Source organism: Pararge aegeria, chromosome 4 (genome assembly GCF_905163445.1).
Source record: "Pararge aegeria chromosome 4, ilParAegt1.1, whole genome shotgun sequence".
In the NCBI taxonomy this organism is placed as follows: domain Eukaryota; kingdom Metazoa; phylum Arthropoda; class Insecta; order Lepidoptera; family Nymphalidae; genus Pararge; species Pararge aegeria.
Genome location: NC_053183.1, coordinates 15,390,776 through 15,409,592, shown reverse-complemented (window position 1 = coordinate 15,409,592; position 18,817 = coordinate 15,390,776). Strand labels below are relative to the sequence as shown.

General features: G+C 35.9%; 1 protein-coding gene across 1 annotated transcript; it reads left to right on the top strand.

Annotated features, from left to right (window-relative positions):
• Positions 1–173: 173 nt before the first annotated feature.
• LOC120623278 (DNA replication licensing factor Mcm7) lies at positions 174–16,317 on the top strand. The gene is made up of 15 exons (XM_039889220.1): positions 174–330; positions 626–729; positions 1,969–2,109; positions 3,051–3,178; positions 3,757–4,075; positions 5,064–5,246; positions 6,650–6,834; positions 7,898–8,066; positions 9,146–9,298; positions 10,350–10,516; positions 11,051–11,217; positions 11,947–12,058; positions 14,791–14,889; positions 15,159–15,279; positions 16,122–16,317. Exons 1-15 carry the CDS (start codon positions 300–302, stop codon positions 16,200–16,202), a joined length of 2,160 nt encoding a protein of 719 aa, XP_039745154.1. The 5' UTR covers positions 174–299; the 3' UTR covers positions 16,203–16,317.
• The last annotated feature ends 2,500 nt before the right edge of the window (positions 16,318–18,817 follow it).

The window sequence follows — 18,817 nt, the reverse complement described above, 5'->3', positions numbered from 1 at the left end:
GTCTTTTTAATATTTCGCACAGGTCAGAACTTGAATCCATAGGCCGTACAACAATAAAATAAAATGTTGCGCACAAATCTTGATAAGACTAGAACCCCAAGCCATAAAACTCCTGTATTTAAAAAAAGTTTGTGGTTTCGCGCCAATAATAATGTCAAATGTCAATTTGTTGTAATAATCTCAACGAAAAACAAACCGACAAAAAATATTAGTGATTTACAGAAAGTTCTCAATTTATTCTTTGCTTTTAGTTTATTTTAAGCGTTTATATATACAATAGTAATTACACCAGCATCACAATGGCGATGCGAGACTACGCCGCTGATAAAGGTATTGAAGTTCTAAATGTCTTACAAATAAACGTTATATAGCCTTATGCAGCCCTAATTTATGGAGATTTGAAACAGCAAGTCTGTCATTTGTAGCAATTCCACCACCGGTTTGGCAGGCAGATTCTTTCGAGAAGAAGCCGGCAAGAAACTTCAAGAGCATCTTCAAAATATCAGTGTCATAAAAAACTGAATAACTATTAGTATGTTATCCCACGTTTATTTTTATGAAACATAGAACATCTGCATTTAAGAAATGTAGTGCAAGTATGTATGTATCTTATTTATTGTTTCAGAGGGTTTTAAAAACTTTTTTATTAATTTCTGCCAAACTGATGATGAAGGGCGCAAGATTTTTAAATATTCCGAACAGCTTAGTAAAGTCGCACACAGGGAACAGGTTGGTGTAATGTTTTTATTTTTATAATTTAAATTAATGCAATTACCATGTGCATTTATATGAGTCATTTTTACATTGCATTTCATCAAGCTTATGTTCTACAGGTATTAGAAAGATTAAATAAATAATAATGAAGTAAGATTTAATGTTAGCTAATGTCACCTTTTACCAATATATTGCAGTTGCGATTAATAATAATAATAATAATAAGTTTATTTCAAGTAACAGTTACACAGTAAATTAAAAATAGTACAAAATAAGGCAAACATAAGGTAATGTTTATCATGAAACCCAAATTCAATAATACTGCTATAGTGCAAGACTGAGTTGCAGTTATTATCGCCCATCTCTGGAGCGAGAACCATACACTTAAATTAAATCTAGTGAGATGAATAAAAATAGAAACCTATAAAACCTTTTGAATTAAATTCAATTGAAAGCATTGATAAACTCAATTTTTTTTTTCTTTTTCTACATTTACATAAATACATCCTTAATATTTTTTTTTTTTAAATATAATTAATTGTACTTAAAAAATTAAATATGAGTGTGTGCACTTATATTTTATGTGTATGTGTATGTGAGTGTGGGTGTGGGTGAGGGTGAGGGTGAGTTGATGAAATGCTGGTTGCCCTTGAAAAAATCAGCACTTTCTGAATTGGCGATTGTTAAGCCTCTACAGGTTATAACTTTCTTTAGGTAGATCTTATGCTTATGCATTAGTTCAGGGCAATGTTTTTATATGCAATGGTATGAAACTTCAAGTCGTCTGGTGATTATTTAGTCTACACTAACCTTTTAGTGCCTGTATGACTGCACTAGTAAAGTTGTGGGTTATATTTATAATCTTTTTAATTTAAAAACTTCATTACCAACATGATTTGAACCTGCAACTCTGGCAATTGCGACCTGAGCACTTTGCGACCAAGCTACACATCTCATTCCATCAGTGCCAAAATGAATAATATATGCCGTCTTTTTTAGTTTTATATCCACAGTAGAAATTATAACCATTAATAGTTAGATATTTCCCCAAAGTGTAAAAAGATATTATGTTATATGAGTTGAAGAACACTGGGCTTTCCACTGTAGGGTTGCCATCATTATCTAATTTTCTTTTCATATGATAATAAAACACAGGAGCAGCAGAAAAAACTCTCCTAGGAGAGAGGAGGCCTGTGCTCAACATTCATAGGCGAATGATGATAATGAAAATATTTTTTATTAATCTCTTTACAGATATCCTTTGTGGTCGAACTGGATGATTTACACGACATGAATGAAGAGCTGGCAGAAGCAGTTATGAAGAATACAAGACGATACACAAACATGGTGTCAGATGTAGTCTATGATATGATTCCTGACTTTAAACACAAAGAGGTGAGAATATATAAACTACGACAATGCACACATCGCCACCTAGCCCCAAAGTAAGCGTAGCTAGTGTTATGAGTACTAAGATGACTGAAGAATATTTTTATGAATAATATACATAAATTCTTATAAAATACATATAAACACCCAGACACTGAAAAACATTCATGCTCATCACTCAAACATTTTCCAGCTGTGGGAATCGAACCCACCACCTTGGACTTGGAAAGCAGGGTCGCTGCCCACTGCGACACTCGGCCATCGATTTTAGAAATTTTGTAATTATTTATCACTTACCCACAAGCCCTTTCCCTATGCAATGGCTTAATTTGCTTTTGTCCTGATTCAGTTTTTTTTTTTTCTTATTTTAATTTTATACTATAAAGTTAAGAAATAATTGTTTACATAATTAAATATGACCTCTATGACACATTAGAAAACATGTAGTTATTTTCATTTGATATGAAATTATCAAATTTTTGTCCATTGTAGAACTTTATGTATCTTACTTTACAATACTTCAAAATGTTGATTCCATTTGTGCAATATTTCAGTTTTGAAATAATTGATTATTTATAATAATAACATTATCATACTGTTACTTATAGCGGTGACTTCCACTTCACTTTTGGGGGGCAGAGTTTGAATCCCAACATGTCTGTTTAAAGCAATTTAAATATCTCTTGCTTTAACTGTGAAGGAAAACATTGTGAGGAAATCTACATGCCTGAGAGTTCTGCATTATGTTCTCAAAGGTGTGTGGAGTCCACCAATCCACACTGGGCCAGAGTGGTGGACAATGGCTTTCACCCCTTTTCATTGTGGGAGGAGACTCGTGACCTGTAGTGGGCCGATAATGGGTTGATATGATGATTGTTACTGATGGAATTAGTTTGAGCATAGCTGTTGCAAAACTAAACACATTTATTTCTATGCTTTTAAAACAGGTTGCAGCAAAAGATACATTAGACGTTTACATTGAACACAGAATCATGTTAGAGGCACGGAACCACAGGATTCCGGGAGAGATGAGGGATCCCAGAAACAGATATCCTGCTGAACTGATAAGAAGATTGTAAGCATTTAAGTTCAAGTTAATAATGGCACACTGGGCAAATATATTGTTGACTGTCTATAAAATTGTGCAGTAATCATTTCTAATTATTGAGGTTAATTTCAGTAATTTTCACTTATAAATGGTCAAGAAGATTTAAATGCATATGCATTGCAATAGTATTTAAACTCCAGCTTCAAATTCAGAGCACCTCTACTATTGCAACTTTATACTCATGGATATAAGCGCACAGAGTTGCCATTGCATAATTACTATATTCAGCACTGACAATGCTAAAACATACCTTTAACACACCAGGTGATGCCATTAGATGCAAGCTGGTTGAGTCAGCTCAATTAATTAATTTAATTTTTTTACTACACAAACTACTAAAATTAATACTTTTCGCATTCCTGAAACTCACATGAGTTTGCTTGGACGCTGCACATTCCTCTAATATCTAATAAGTTGAAATAATGTACAATATCATATTTAAACCATTTAAATAGAATAGAATAGAATATTCTCTATCACTAGATCTGTCATGTCATGTCTGTTTGTATATTTTCTCTCCTTAATTTGCATCCTGTTTCTTACAGCGAAGTGTACTTCAAAGACTTGTCTACATCGAAGTCAGTGCCAATTAGAGATGTTAAAGCAGAGCACATTGGTAAACTAGTAACAGTGAGAGGTATAGTGACTCGCTGCACAGACGTCAAGCCGTTGCTAGTAGTAGCAACATATTCCTGTAGCGCATGTGGAGCCGAGACGTACCAACCAGTGAGAGCGTTACAGTTCACACCGCCACCCGCTTGTACGGCTGATGAGTGTAGACTAAATAAGACAGCTGGACAGCTGCATCTGCAGACAAGGGGATCCAGGTTCCAGAAGTTCCAGGAATTGAAAATTCAGGAGCATGTGAGTCTAGCTATTGTTTTTTTTCTTCTTTATTATTTTTTGTGGCCTTATTATTAAATAAAAGCCACAATGACAGTAACAAAGATTGTATTTATCTAATGATATGTGATTCATTATGATTATGAAAAACACACATAAACATATTATATATATAAACATATTGTATGTATAAAATTATATAGTATTCATATAGCCCTAAGTAAGTAAACACACCACAGGCCAGTGGACAACAAACAAGACAGCTAGTTACATCAGAAGAAACTAAAAAAGTTAGATTGGTATGTTAAGTTATTTAAATCAAGAGTTGAGCAAAAACCAAGGGTTGGGTATAGATATCCGGTACTTGATTTTACATATGTTTTTTGCTTAGGAGCTTTGTCTGGGTTAAACTTGGTCCATATACACTGTTTTTGGATTTCGGAAATGCATTTTGAATTAATTACGATAAAAATAAATTTCACTAAAAATTGCGTATAACGAAATGCAGCTAGATATGTATTTGGAGGCGTCCCCTAGAATCTGACACTAAAAAGGATATTAAACATAGGATATTTAATACATAGGTCAAAATCTATTTTAAGAAGCTAGGTTAGGTTAGGTTAGAACATAAAAGACCATTGAGAGCCGAGCGAAGCGGAGCGGAGCGAGGCGTCCCCTAGAATCTGACACTAAAAAGGTATATTTAACACAGGATATTTAATACATAGGTCAAAATCTATTTTAAGAAGCTAGGTTAGGTTAGGTTAGAACATAAAAGACCATTGAGAGCCGAGCAAAGCAGAGCGGAGCGAGACGTCCCCTAGAATCTGACACTAAAAAGGTATATTTAACATAGGATATTTAATATATAGGTCAATATTCCTATGTAAAAGAAGTGAGGTTATGATTTATAAAAAAATCATTACTCGAAAACTATACTTTTCCGACAAAGGGGAAAGGTGGGGGGGGGCTTCCCCTACCTCCTAATTGAAAATTGTATTTATTTCAGTCTGATCAAGTGCCAGTAGGCCACATTCCCCGCCAACTGTCTGTGTACTGTCGAGGAGATACGACGCGACGAGCTCAGCCAGGAGACCACGTGGCAATCACAGGGGTGTTTCTGCCGCTTCTCAACTCTGGCTTTAGGCAGATGGTGCAAGGACTACTCTCTGACACATATTTGGAAGCTCACGTGAGTTATTAATATGTTGTACAACAGCTGAGTCCATATATCCATATAGAAACACGGAACAGGAGTAGAAACAGAACCCTTATTGCGTTTTCTTTTACTATTTCTTTACGAAGACTATATTTTTCAGCTATCCCCATTATATTTAAAATGCTTTCTTCAGGTCTATTTGAATTATGAAAGGTGAATGCATGATTAGAAAATAGAAAACCGAGTACAGCCAATTGCATATCATTGCTACACAGTGATCTCTTCCAGGCAACTAATAACGGAAAAGACAACTACAGAAGAGACTTCGTGGTTGCATATAAGAAAGGATTTGATTTTATATATAATTGAAATATATATATATATTATATTAAAATAATTCTGTACAATGTAGTAGTTTTTTGATAAAACTGACATTCAGACAGACATCAGTGTCAGAACCCAAATGGTAGGCATAAAAGATATAAAGTCTCAGGCTTCATTTACGTCAGTGGGTGTCCCGCAAGGTTCAATTTTAGGATCCTTTCTACTTTTGGTGTATCAGTGAAACTTGTAACATTTACTGTGGACTTGGAAGCAGAACACTCCACTCTCATATCTCATACAATAGAAACATTTTGAAGACTAAAATGATGTTGGAAAAGAGCAATCTGCTGAGTTTCTTTCCGGCTCTTCTCAAGTCAAGTCGAATCAGTCTGTTGCAAAGTCACGACAAACAGACTGACTTGACTGTTCAAAAGTGCTTATAAACTAGGTCTAAGTACTTGAAATAAATTAATTTCGAGTTGTGTTCGAGAGTTAACAAAATATAGATACGGAAATAGTTTAAACGCCCAAATCTTACAGCTTTAATTAGTTGAACATGCGTTGTATGTGCCCACTTTGTCAACCTTCGTGACAAAAGTACCTAATTCTTTATATACGCTATAATAGATATAGACTCTCGAAGCAAAGATGCTTTTACTCTTGATAACCAAGCTTATAAAAACCTTCGTTAAGGCGCATACATCGCCTTGTCAGATAAAAGGACTAAAACAAGTTAAAAAAAAAAATAATAATAACGTTTAATTCAGATAAAAATCCATAGCTACAACAATAACAATTAGCGTATTTACTATAGTATAAACTAAAATTAGCCAAAACTATAAATAATAAATAATTAGGAATCTCTTAACTTACCTTAGGTAAATACCCTCTTGAGCACTTGGTGTGTGAGTGTGTACTAAAGGGATTTTCTTTTTTATTGGTTAATATTTTCAAAATATTGTTGGAGCTTCTGCGCTTCATCACGCTTCATCATCATTCTGCTCATCATTGATGCAGATCTTTTCTCATGATTGCGTAGAAGTCATCAACGTGATTCTCCACAAACATTCATTCAATCATTCTCCATTTATGCAATGATCCATTATTTCCAGGGTGTAACTTGCTTAAACCAAAGTGACGAAGGGGAAATGGCAGAACCCCTAACAGAAGAGGAGTTAGCTGAGTTGGCAGAAGATGACCTGTACTCAAGGATGGCGCGCAGTCTTGCTCCAGAGATCTATGGGCATGAAGATGTTAAGAAAGCACTCTTACTGCTTCTAGTAGGAGGTGTTGATAAGTACGTTATTTATGGAACAGCAGAACAGAACATAATTTATCAGTATCCACTCCATAGACTGGAAATGCTCACACAGTCTTAGTTTTTTCAACAGTCCGTATAATATATACAAATCAATGGGTTTTTTGTCTTGGAATTTTTGGTTTAACCCTGGGCTACATATCCTTGTTGGTTACCTCTCATACCGGTTTTTTTAAACCACCGTTTTTAACTCTAGTTTTGGCTTAGGGGTTTTATTGACTTACTCGAGCTTAGAAACTCCCTTCTTGCTTAAATTGAATGCAGTTCTTAATTGAGCTGAAATTTAAAAGTGATAGCCTAGTGGCTAGAACTTCACCTATCTATCGTAAAGATAGAGTCCGATTCTCGTATGCACCGCTAACTTTTCAAAGTTATGGGTGTTTTGAATTGAAGCAATTATCTCTTGTTTCAACGGTGAGGGAAATGAGCATCATATTATCAAAGGCATGTGAAGTCTACCAATCTGCAATTTTACTGTGGTGAACTACAGACTTAATCTGCTCATTCTGAGATGAGATTATATCCCCTTACAGGGCATATAATTAACGATTTACGAATATTTGGATTGTGCGCCAATTTCACTTTTTTTTATTTTTTTTATTTCACTACTGGTTAGCCCTTGACTGCAATATCACCTAGTGGTAAGTGATGATGCATACGCACAACGGACGGTTCCAGAACAACCAAGTGCGGAAAAGGCCCAGGAACAGAAGAAGTGATGATGCAGTCTAAAATGGTAGCAGGTTAACCTGTTAAGGGAGTATGGTAGTCATTCCCCTAATCGGTTTCTACGCGACATCGCACCGGAACACTAAATCGCTTAGCGGCACGTCTTTGTCGGTAGGGTGGTAACTAGCCACGGCCAAAGCCTCCCACCAGGCAAAAATAAGTTAAGAAATAGGAGAAGATAAATGTTTATCCTTTTCCCGGGGAGATAATTGTCTCAAAGGGGGGATGATAATGATGATAAAGATTTTTCGCTTAATACACGTTGAAACGAGTGAGCATTGCATCCGAATTAATATGACCACTATTGTTAAAGGCGCCCGAATGGCATGAAGATTCGTGGTAACATCAACATCTGTCTGATGGGTGACCCCGGGGTGGCCAAGTCACAGCTACTCAACTACATTGACCGGTTGGCTCCACGTAGCCAATACACCACTGGTAGAGGATCCTCCGGTGTGGGATTGACAGCTGCAGTTTTGAAGGTATACTCACAGTTAATTTCTATTTAATTTTATATTATATTTTGTTATACATTTATAAAATGATAAAATAATATTGGTAAAGAGACAAAATCAAAGGTTATAAACTAAATCTTTATAAGTATCTGCTGCAAACTAAAACACTCAGTTTTCATTGCTGGACCGATTTCGATGAAACTTTCAGGGAATCTCCGGATTGACCTGGCGAGTAATCCTGTAAAGTTTGGTGACGATCGGAGCACTCCTATTTTTGAACTGTCAAATACAGCTTTTATTTACTATGATGATATTCTATGGTTGGGTGTACATGGGTGTAGATAATGATCTTCACCCGCTCGAGAAGAGAATAGTAGAGAATGAATACGGAGAGAAATAAATGATTTAATATATTATGAGACTTAAATTAAAAATTTAATTATGTAAGTTTATTGTTTAAATAAAATAAAGCAAAATCTAGCACGGCGAAGCGGGCTGGGTACGCTTGTTCATATATACATTAGAAGCGGTGGTAGCCCAGTGGATAGGACTTCGACTTCACTTTCGGGGAGTCGAGTTCGAATCCCAGCACGCACCTCTTACTTTTCTAAGTTATGTGCGTTTTAAGCAATTTAAATATCACTAGCTTCAATGGTGAAGGAAAACATAGTGAGGAAACCTAAATGCCTGAGAGTGCTCTATAATGTTCTCAAAGGTGTGTGGAGTCCACCAATCCGCACTGGGCCAGCATGGTGGGCTACAGCCTTCAGGGCCGGTAATGGGTTGATGATGATGATATATACATTTACGCAATTAACTATATATCTAGTCCCAAAGTAAGCGTAGATTCTGTTATGGGTACTAAGATGACTGATGAATATTTTAATTAATAATTAACTTATAATACACAGATAAACACCCAGACACTGAAAAACATTCATGTTCATCACAGAAACACTTTCCAGTTGTGGGAATCGAACCCACGGCCTTGGACTCAGAAAGCAGGGTCGCTGTTTTAATTAAGCTATAAATCTCTGCCTTGAGCCGGGAGGCCTGAGCCAAATTAATAGGGTGACGATAAAATATTTTGTAACACTGTCCACTAGGACCCATTCACCGGTGAGATGATGTTGGAGGGCGGGGCCTTAGTGTTAGCGGATCAAGGCGTCTGTTGCATCGACGAGTTCGACAAAATGGCTGAAAACGACCGCACCGCCATACATGAAGTTATGGAGCAACAAACTATTAGCATTGCTAAGGTAAATAACAACACTATTTATCGTTTAAACTAGACATACTCAGACAAAAATTCCTGTGTTTTAGCCGTGATTGAGAATCGGGGCATTCCTATATATTGCCTAGTTAGTTAATAATACTAGCGTTTTTAGAGTGGCAACTGCTAAAGCCTCCACCCTGCCGACTAAGGCGTGCACAAAGAAAATACAGGAATTATAAATTTCCAAATTGGCCCCTTACTCGAATGCATATTGATTTAGGTGATACCTAGAGAGAAAGAAGTTTTACGAATCCTTACGTGATTTCTAACGATGTTAAGCGCTGTCTAAAGTTACGAGACATGATCGCAAAGTTTAGAGGAATCGTAAAACAGACACTTGACAGATAAAAAATTTAAATTCGGTTTTTTTAATAATCTTAAGTCCTTACGAAAAATTCTAAATATGACAATACAAACACATAATATCATCTCTTGTGGCAAGAACCATAGACAAGTTATATGAGTTGCCTAGTGAAAATCGTTGGGTAAAAGGGAATCCTCAAAAAAAATAAAATTAGCCTGCAAAACACATGTTTTAGAATTCTTACACATAACTTCAATGCATTTTATATTTTCATTTCATATTGAGAACAAATACAACTGAATCGATATTGTGTGAAGTAAAGTTTATCATAAGAATTAAAAAAATTAAAATGGCTGCTTAGTATTTTGTCATTCGTTCATTCTCTCATTCAGTTCTGTTCAGTCAAAGAGAAAAACCTAGATTGAACTGTCACAATGTTCTAATATCTCAGATCTCCTAATGCGGCAGCACACACTAGAAGATCTGTATTACGGCAACAAACTTCCATTGCGGATCCAAAAATAACATGTGTGTTTGTGTGCTTGCCTGCGTACGTGCGTGCGTGCGTGCGTGCGTACGTTAACATTTAAAAAAAAGTTTTTTGTTAATGTTAGCAATGTGTTGACGATAACTACTTCGTAAACTAAAACTAAAGCTACGGGTCTTCTTAACGCGCCTCGACGAAGAAGCCCACAACAAACTTAGCCGGGTGTTCTTTAACTGTTTGCAGGCGGGAATAATGACATGTTTAAACGCGCGCGTGTCCATTCTCGCGGCCGCAAACCCCGCGTACGGTCGCTACAACCCCAAACGCACTATCGAGCAGAACATACAGCTGCCGGCCGCACTGTTGTCGCGTTTTGATCTACTCTGGTTGATACAGGACAAGCCTAACAGGTGAGAATAAATTATAAGCATCATAAGCCAAATACCATTTGGTGGACTATGGCTTAAAACCGTCTCACTCTGAGAGGCTTCGGCCGTGGCTAGTTATTACCCTACCGACAAAGACGTGCCGCTAAGCGATTTAACGTTCCGGTATGATGTCGCGTAGAAACCGATAACGGCTATGGATTAAATATAACTGCCATACTCCCTAACAGGTTACCCCGCTACCACTGCATTACTTACCACCAGGTGATATTGCAGACAAGGGTTAACTTGTTGTTCGATAGAAAAAAGGCTACTGTAAGTAATACTTTAATTTAATAACTGACTTCCAGGGCAACTCAGTTAAAGTGGATTCGCCCTTCGCTCACGTTTATTTATAAATACCGTGGGAACCTTCTGTTTTTTGGGATAAAAAGGAGCATAAGTTACTCTCCGTATTTTCAACTAACTCCATGCCAAAAATTAAGTTTATTGATTACTTATTTAGGACAAACAAAAAAAAACCGCTTTTATAATATATCTCTTATTTGTTTTACCCAGGGAGAAGGACCTCGAGCTCGCCAAACACATAGCCTACGTACATCAGCACTCTATGCAACCTCCCGGACAGACGCGTGCTCTGCCAATGAAACTTGTCCGACGGTACCTGGGCCTCACGCACCGCAAACACCCCACCGTGCCCAGGGGCCTCACTGAATATATTGTGTGTAAGTACGAACTGCAGGGATATACTTAACGTGTCCACCTACTAAAAAATTCAGAAAAATTCAAAATTAATTAATTTCAAGTAGCTCTAATATAAGCACTTTTGAAACGTCAAGTATGCCTGTTTGTAGTTATTCTACCACCGGTTCGGAAGGCAGATTCTACCGAGAAGCAGCCGGCAAGAAACTCAGCAGTTGTTTTTTTCCAACATCGTTTAATAATTTAATAATCTTTGCTTTATCTTGTGTGAGATGAAAGCGGAGCGTCTTGCTTCCAGGCAACCGTATAGTAACCTCGATGTAATAAATTTGTTTTTATACATTCTTTAAACTTATGTAATGGCTTAATGATTTATATTAAGACCTAGAAACATTACATTTGTAAGATATGCGTCTGAAAAAACACGCGCCGAAAGGCAATCATATTAGATCCGTAGTTACGTTGTCCGTTCCAATATAATATATGGTACTGAATTTATACAAAAAGTCTTTCTATCTTGTCTTGTGTGATAAATAAAATGATATTTTCTTTAAGTAGGTGTATTTTTATTATTTTCTTATCCATTTGGAAATAAACTTAACACTAAAAGTAATAAAAATATTGTTTACATTCTAGGACAAGTAAGAAAAATATACTGTCGGAAATCACTCACATAAAAATTTAATTGATGTATTCGTTGCGATAGAGTAAGGGAAGCGTAATTTTTGGTTACACTTTATGTCCAATTTCAGCGTCCTATGTGGAGCTGAGACGGGAGGCCCGAAACGCGCGTGACGTAACCTTTACGTCGGCTAGGAACTTGCTCGCTATACTCCGTCTTTCCACAGCACTCGCGCGACTGAGGTAAGAACATCAAGTATTTGAGTTATTAATTTCGTTAACCCACTCTACATACTGTGTTGCTTGAAAACCCAACAGTTACGCACAACTGGCAGGCGTATCTGACATATAAAAATGCACTGTGCACTTTCAACCTTATACATACACACACACACACACGCACACGTACACACACACTCACGCACGTGAGTACACACATAAACGTGAAAACTAATGCTACAAAGGGGCATATAAGCGTACAGAGATTATTTTATATTTACAGAACTGCGCTCTAATTCTATGTTATTATTATTATTTATTTACTATTTGGAATTTTGATTTGATATATATATTTTTTAATTCAATTGAAATTGAAATTTTTATTTGTGATTTTTTTGATTAAATCGTAGTTGTTATTCTTTTATCTTGACAATTTTTTTGTTTTTAATTCTGTCGTATGGGTATTTCGCCTGAAATAAAAGCATTTACTTATAATTACTTTAATTGATTAGAATTTAACACTTTACTCTTCGATCCATAAAGTATCTGTATGCAAATAATCTCGTAGTTCTGTTGCTGCGTGATTGAAGGACAAAGGACTACATACATATATAAAATTAGCAACGGATCGTCGTAAAATCTTCTATAGTGACATGAACCCATTGCCGGGCCACTACAAAGCACTGGTCTCTTCAAAGAATTATAAGGGTTTAGGCCGTAGTCCACTACACTGGCCAAGTTGGACTTACCAAATCTTTGAAATCGTCAGGGATGCTGGTTTCGATACGTCTTCTTTCACGCAAGTGATATTGATATTGTAAATTTAAAATGCATATAAAAAATTTCGGAACCTTCTTATAGCGACTGTAGCGTCATCTACATCATCTGTGACTGATGTGAAAGGCATATGCTTATTTCGGCATCGACCGTAGGAGAGCCGTAGCTTAATTGGAGAAAGCGCCCAGGCCGCGATTGCCAGAGAGTAGCAGGTTCAAATCGTGTCGGTTCCGAAATTTTTTTATATGCACTTTAAATTTATAAAATTGATAATCCCTCCAAGTGTAGGTAAAAACACTAATGAAAATTATAAAGTTAATTGCTTATAACTAAAAAAGATATATACTATACGTGGTCTAAATCAGCAAAAACGATAACAGAAAAAGAGTAACGAAATTATCTCTCAGGAATATTTTAGCTGTATATCGGGATTTCCGTAAATCACTCATATCCCGGAAATATAGTTGTCGTGCTGATTTTTTTTTATCTCTAGGATATTACAACATACTATGTTATTACATTATGGTATTATATATATACACACAAAATGTGTTCGGGGTTTAATCTCCTACATTTTATATTAATATTCAATAATCTGGATTATTTATAACGAAGTAAAGTCGTTTCGGACCAAATATATGGTCTTCGAAAAACAACCTTTATTTCATTTGGTTTTAAGGTTTTTTATAAAGAAAAAAGAAAAATATAAATATGCTGAACACCTAAGTCAAAAAAAAGGGAAAAAGATACCACGAATATTATAAAAAGAGCTCGTTGCTAAATGGTCACCAATACTATCTTTCAATACAACCTGTAGGGACACATGCATAGCGCAACACGACTCCTGTTGCTGATACAGCGAGTCGCCCGCCGCGACCGTTAGTTTATTAGGAAAATTTTATATTTTTACACAAGAGTTGCAATCGGTACACTGCGCTGTACACACGGCGAACACGCAAATTAAATAGAGTTGTAACAAGGGAAGTGACTTCTTTATTACCCCTTACCCGACCTCAAACCAATAAAGCTAGTGTTTTTATCGCTCTTTATTGTTAAAATAGGTTAGAAGTTTTGACTGGTGGGAAGTTTCGGCCGTGGTTAGTTACTTCCCTACCGGCAAAGACGTCCCAGAATATGTATTTTACCATTAATTTTAATGGTAGTAGAGCTTTTTGTGACAGAGCTCGTGCGTGCTTGTCTGTCTGTGACCATGCTTATTTCTGCCGCTAAGCAGAAATGGTGCTGACCGGTATTATTGCAGACATATGAGGCTTGGCACCTACGCCTCAGGTTAATGGACACAGTTGCAGGACGTGTTCCTTTCATGCCCGGGATAGTGTCGCTATGTTAAGAGGCTAAGGTTTTCTACCACCAGGTCGGCCATATGCTTGATCCGTCTATTATAACTACATAAAAAAAAAGTTATACATTAATTTTCCCGGATTTACAAAACTTCCAGAGACGTTTAATTAGTGATAAATGTTGATTCGAAACCCGTGCTTAAAAATACGCGCGTTTTTTGTCGTTAATTGAGTAAGTTAATCTGTCTATCTAAATTCTTATGAAAATTAAGCTTAATTTGCTATAAGTACTCCGCGAACAGCAGGAGAATCTGTATGGTGTGATTTATAATTACTTCAATCCGTATACTCCACACCAGGAGCATCCTCAGGAGATGTTGACTTGACAATGATAAATTGTTAAGTAAATTCTATAATGATAATAAAGCCGAAGTTAATTTTATCAGTTTATTGTTTAAAAGCTTAAAAATGCGAGCCGGATTCGAAAAGTCTCTTAAAGTATTTTATAGCCCAATTTCAATTTAACACGCTACGACCGAAGTAATAGCAGGCACGGGCTATGCGATGTCGTGGGACATAGAGCACCGCGTACAAGTTTGCATGGGGAAATATTACTATCAGTAGTAAGCGTACAGAGTCATGGAGAACCGTTCATTTAATAATATTGTTTTTTCTCAGACTATCAGATGTGGTCGAAAAAGAAGATGTATCAGAGGCAATTCGGCTGGTTGAAATGTCGAAACAATCTCTACAACACGTAGATGAAAACGTACAGAGGTTTGTATCTTTACTTCTTTACTTTATTTGTTTGCAGGGAAGTGAGATTTTAGTACGTCTAGAGTTTGCACTTTCATAAGTGCAAACTAGAAATTCTTCTTGACTTGTGTTCATATGCATCAGCATGCTGAATCCAGTTCTGTGAATGGAACTTTATTACTTTTACCTATATTTCCCTAGCGCAGAGGTATGGATTAAAAATGATGACGGTAAAAAAACATAGAGGTATATACCAAGTAAACTAAGCATATCTTTTTATTTTGTTGTAGGGGAATAAGCGCTACGGATCGCATCTTCGCGGTTGTGCGTGAGTTGGCTGGAACTAGCAACACTGTAAAGATTGCTGACGTCATCGAACGCTGTGTCGACAAGGGCTTCAAACCTGACCAGGTATACTAACGTAAACTACTTTAGACTAAAGTCGTACTTAGTCATACGTTTAGCGTTAGCTCGGAGGGGTTTAACAAAGTGTGACAGTGTTGGCAATTCTGTTGTACACAAATCTTCAAACTTTATTGCCAGGCTTCTTCTTCTTTTATATATAGCTATAAGAGTAAGGTTTAATTATAATAATAAGAAAGCAAGTGTCTATATTATCCTGAATAAATATGTTAAAAAACAAAGGCCTGAGTAGCGTGCCCTGCGGAACACCTGACGGTAAACTACGATTAAGTAAATCCATTGATTTACTGCAGCTTGCGACCTATTTTTTTTTACATAAGATGAGAACCAACGAAACAGATCACCTCTTATTCCAGCCTTGAATAGTAGAATATGTCGTGATCAATTTGATCAAAAGCCTTGCTGCAATCAGTGTTCGCATCATATCGTTACGATACAAGCGTTCGCTACGTTTAATTGATGGCTGGAGGCGTCGCTTGAACAAGCTCACGACTAAAAGCCCCGAATGGATTTGAAACCAGTTGGGTAATCTCAGACGAAAATTCAATAGAGCTCAGTCGTCTATTGAACAGTAAAAGCTTATTAAAATTTCGCTATTCAACTTATCGCATACCATTAACGCAAAATTATTATGAATTTAGTTCGGGTACATACTGCGATAAATATTATATTTTGATACTACGACCCAATTACCATTATCGCTGATGTGTTATTGTAACGAATTAAAAATGTCGAAAATGCTGTGCCGTGATTACGGCACATAGTAAATTAAAAAAAAAAAAATCGCGTGCCCTAAAATGATAAAAACCAATATACTCGTTATTTTTCAGGTGGACGCCTGCATCGAAGAATACGAAAATCTCAACGTATGGCAAGTGAACCAAGTGCGGACAAAGATCACCTTCATGTAATGTAAACGTGCCACTAGGATAAATAGTTATGTAAGAAATACCACTGTGCCTGTTCTCTGTTGTATGACTTGTAATGATTGTATTGTGATGATGAATAAAGATGTTTTTCGCGTGATTTTCTTTTTGGTTCCTTTTCAGAGATATAAATATTTTTAATATAATTTAATATAAATATTTCTATTGCACAGACTAAAAGGGACTCTTTGAACTGAAAGATTGCTGAAATCGATATTCTACAACGTATATCGTCTGATTAATGAATGAATGAATGAATACACTTCTATTGTACACCAAAGAAAGAAGTAGTTACAGAGATATAAACATAGAGCAAGGGAGTACAATTTGGTAGCCTTATCGCTACATAGCGATTTCATTAGTCAGTTATTCCCATAAAGCTTTCCTCCAGCTATTCTACAGTATAGAGATACAGACTTACCACTTCGCATAACCCGCCCGCGTTTTTTTTTATTTGATCTGCTCCTAAACGTAGCGTGAAGTGCGAAAATAGAAAGCTAGTAGGTATTACTAATTTATTTTACAAATACTATTTAATATTACAATGAATTTTCGTTAACACGTTTAAAGAGGGTACAATAAAAATAAGCAAAATAGGTGTTGTGCTTGTAAAAAGCAAGAGTTCTTTGAAAAGTACATTTTAAATTTTGAATGCTAGAAACCACGTTTTGTTGACCTAATTTTCAAGCTAGGTCATAGTAATTACTTAAAAACTTGAATTAGTGTTTCACAGCTTGGCACATACCTGCTCGCTCATAATATGGAAAACAGAATATAGACCTGTGTACCACCACGTGGGATTATTGGCTCCGGTTTAAGACTAATTACCAAGTTGGATTTACGATTATTATCAGTTGTTAGTGATAAAGACAACAGTGCTTAGTGTGCGTTTTTCTATCAATTTGATAGCGTGAAAATAAACTACGATTTGTGGAATTCAAAGATTGAATTGATTTGATATGATTGGGTTAATAACTGACATACAACGGGCTTTCCCTAAATAAAGCGTAAGTATATCGGTTAAATTTATTATCAGACAACACGGTGCTCATAATTCGAATTAATTTAATAAAACTCGTTAAAGTTTACTGATTGCGTGATATTTCTGAACGAAATAATGACCTAAAAGTGTACAAGTGGAGTAGATACATTTTAATTACTACGAAACTGCAATGCAGCTTTGAAACCGACTGGAGAATTGTATGCCTAACTCAACATGTTGTGTATGTCTTTGTATGTAAATCATAAATTTGGTTATTCTGATTAAATGGCATGGGTACATGTGCGACCAAATTAACGGAATTAAAAAAAAGACATCTTTTAATGGCAACAATGAGACAATTTCTTTTAAACATCGGCTAGGTATAACGAAGTTTCATTTATTCCACTACAAGTTAAGCGCTTAACAGCTATTTTAACTGTTCTTGACTGTAGTGACGATGCAGTCTAAGATGGTAGGGGGCTAACTTGTAGCGATTTTAGTATTTTTTGTGCTGTGTACAGGTTGTTATTCGATTAAGTATGGTGTATGGTTAGTAAGCAATTTATGCTCGTCACAATAAAGGAGCTGGTGGTGAAGTGTCGTGAGAACGATGGTACCGATGGGGAAAACTGCATCAAAATCCGTGCCGTGGTTTAGGAGAAGTTAGCGGATAAACGGACAGACTAGACGCGGAAATTGACTTTTTTTTAACTATGTTCAGACTGCTTTTTGTCAAACGCTCTTGTGTTAATTTTTATTTAGATATAATTAATGAGGTACGTCATTCTTAATCCGGATTTTATCTCCGACCTTATATTGTTAACCTACCTATAAGGCTTCTATAAGCTAACGCTACGCTTTTGATATTATACTTTCCAAATAAAAGTTTTGGCAGTGATTAATTGTTACATGAGTGTTTTCGCTGCGTGGTTATGATAGGTTACCTAATTTTTTATTTTCTGGTCGATGTAGGTATACCTACAGGAGCAAAAAAGTTAAAGTTTAGGTAAGTAAGTTTTTAGAATTTGGCATTTCACCCACCGAGGGGTTGTGACAAAAATTTTATTAAAAGACAAGCAGTTTCCAAACACAACATCTGACTACAACTTTGCTTTCAATGTAATTTTTTCCTATACATTGAAAGTAAAGTTCATCCGCAATTCCATTCCCAATTATATGCCTCATTATTTTTTTTTTAATATTAAAGTACTCTATTTTGCTCTTCAAAATCAGTCTAGCCGTTTCAAAGATTAGACAGAGCAGACCGCAGGATAAAGATGAAAAAAAAAAGATTTATTTTAACTCCCTAACTAAGGTGCAGGTACTCCTAATGCCAAATTTTGGAATACAAACAGTTACTCTATTTAGTTGATTTCAAAATAAGGTTCATGGGGGATTCAAAGGCAAATAAATTTGCTTACGGCGACGGCAGCAGTAGGTCTTTCAACATTTAAAAATAAATTGTGAAACAATTTAAATTTTTAAACTTAATAATTTTATAATTTTTTACTATTTATAGGTAGGTTAAATAACGGAAACCTTTGCTGTGGTTTAAAAACTATCGGGAATTATTACCATAATATAGGTTATATAATATAGGTTCATTCAACCATATATA

Excerpts from the sequence above, each read along its gene's own strand:
- LOC120623278 (XM_039889220.1), top strand. The coding sequence starts at position 300 with ATGGCGATGCGAGACTACGCCGCTGATAAAG. Across the intron at positions 8,067-9,145 it reads TGACAGCTGCAGTTTTGAAG|GACCCATTCACCGGTGAGAT; the intron begins GTATACTCACAG and ends ACTGTCCACTAG. Across the intron at positions 10,517-11,050 it reads ATACAGGACAAGCCTAACAG|GGAGAAGGACCTCGAGCTCG; the intron begins GTGAGAATAAAT and ends TGTTTTACCCAG.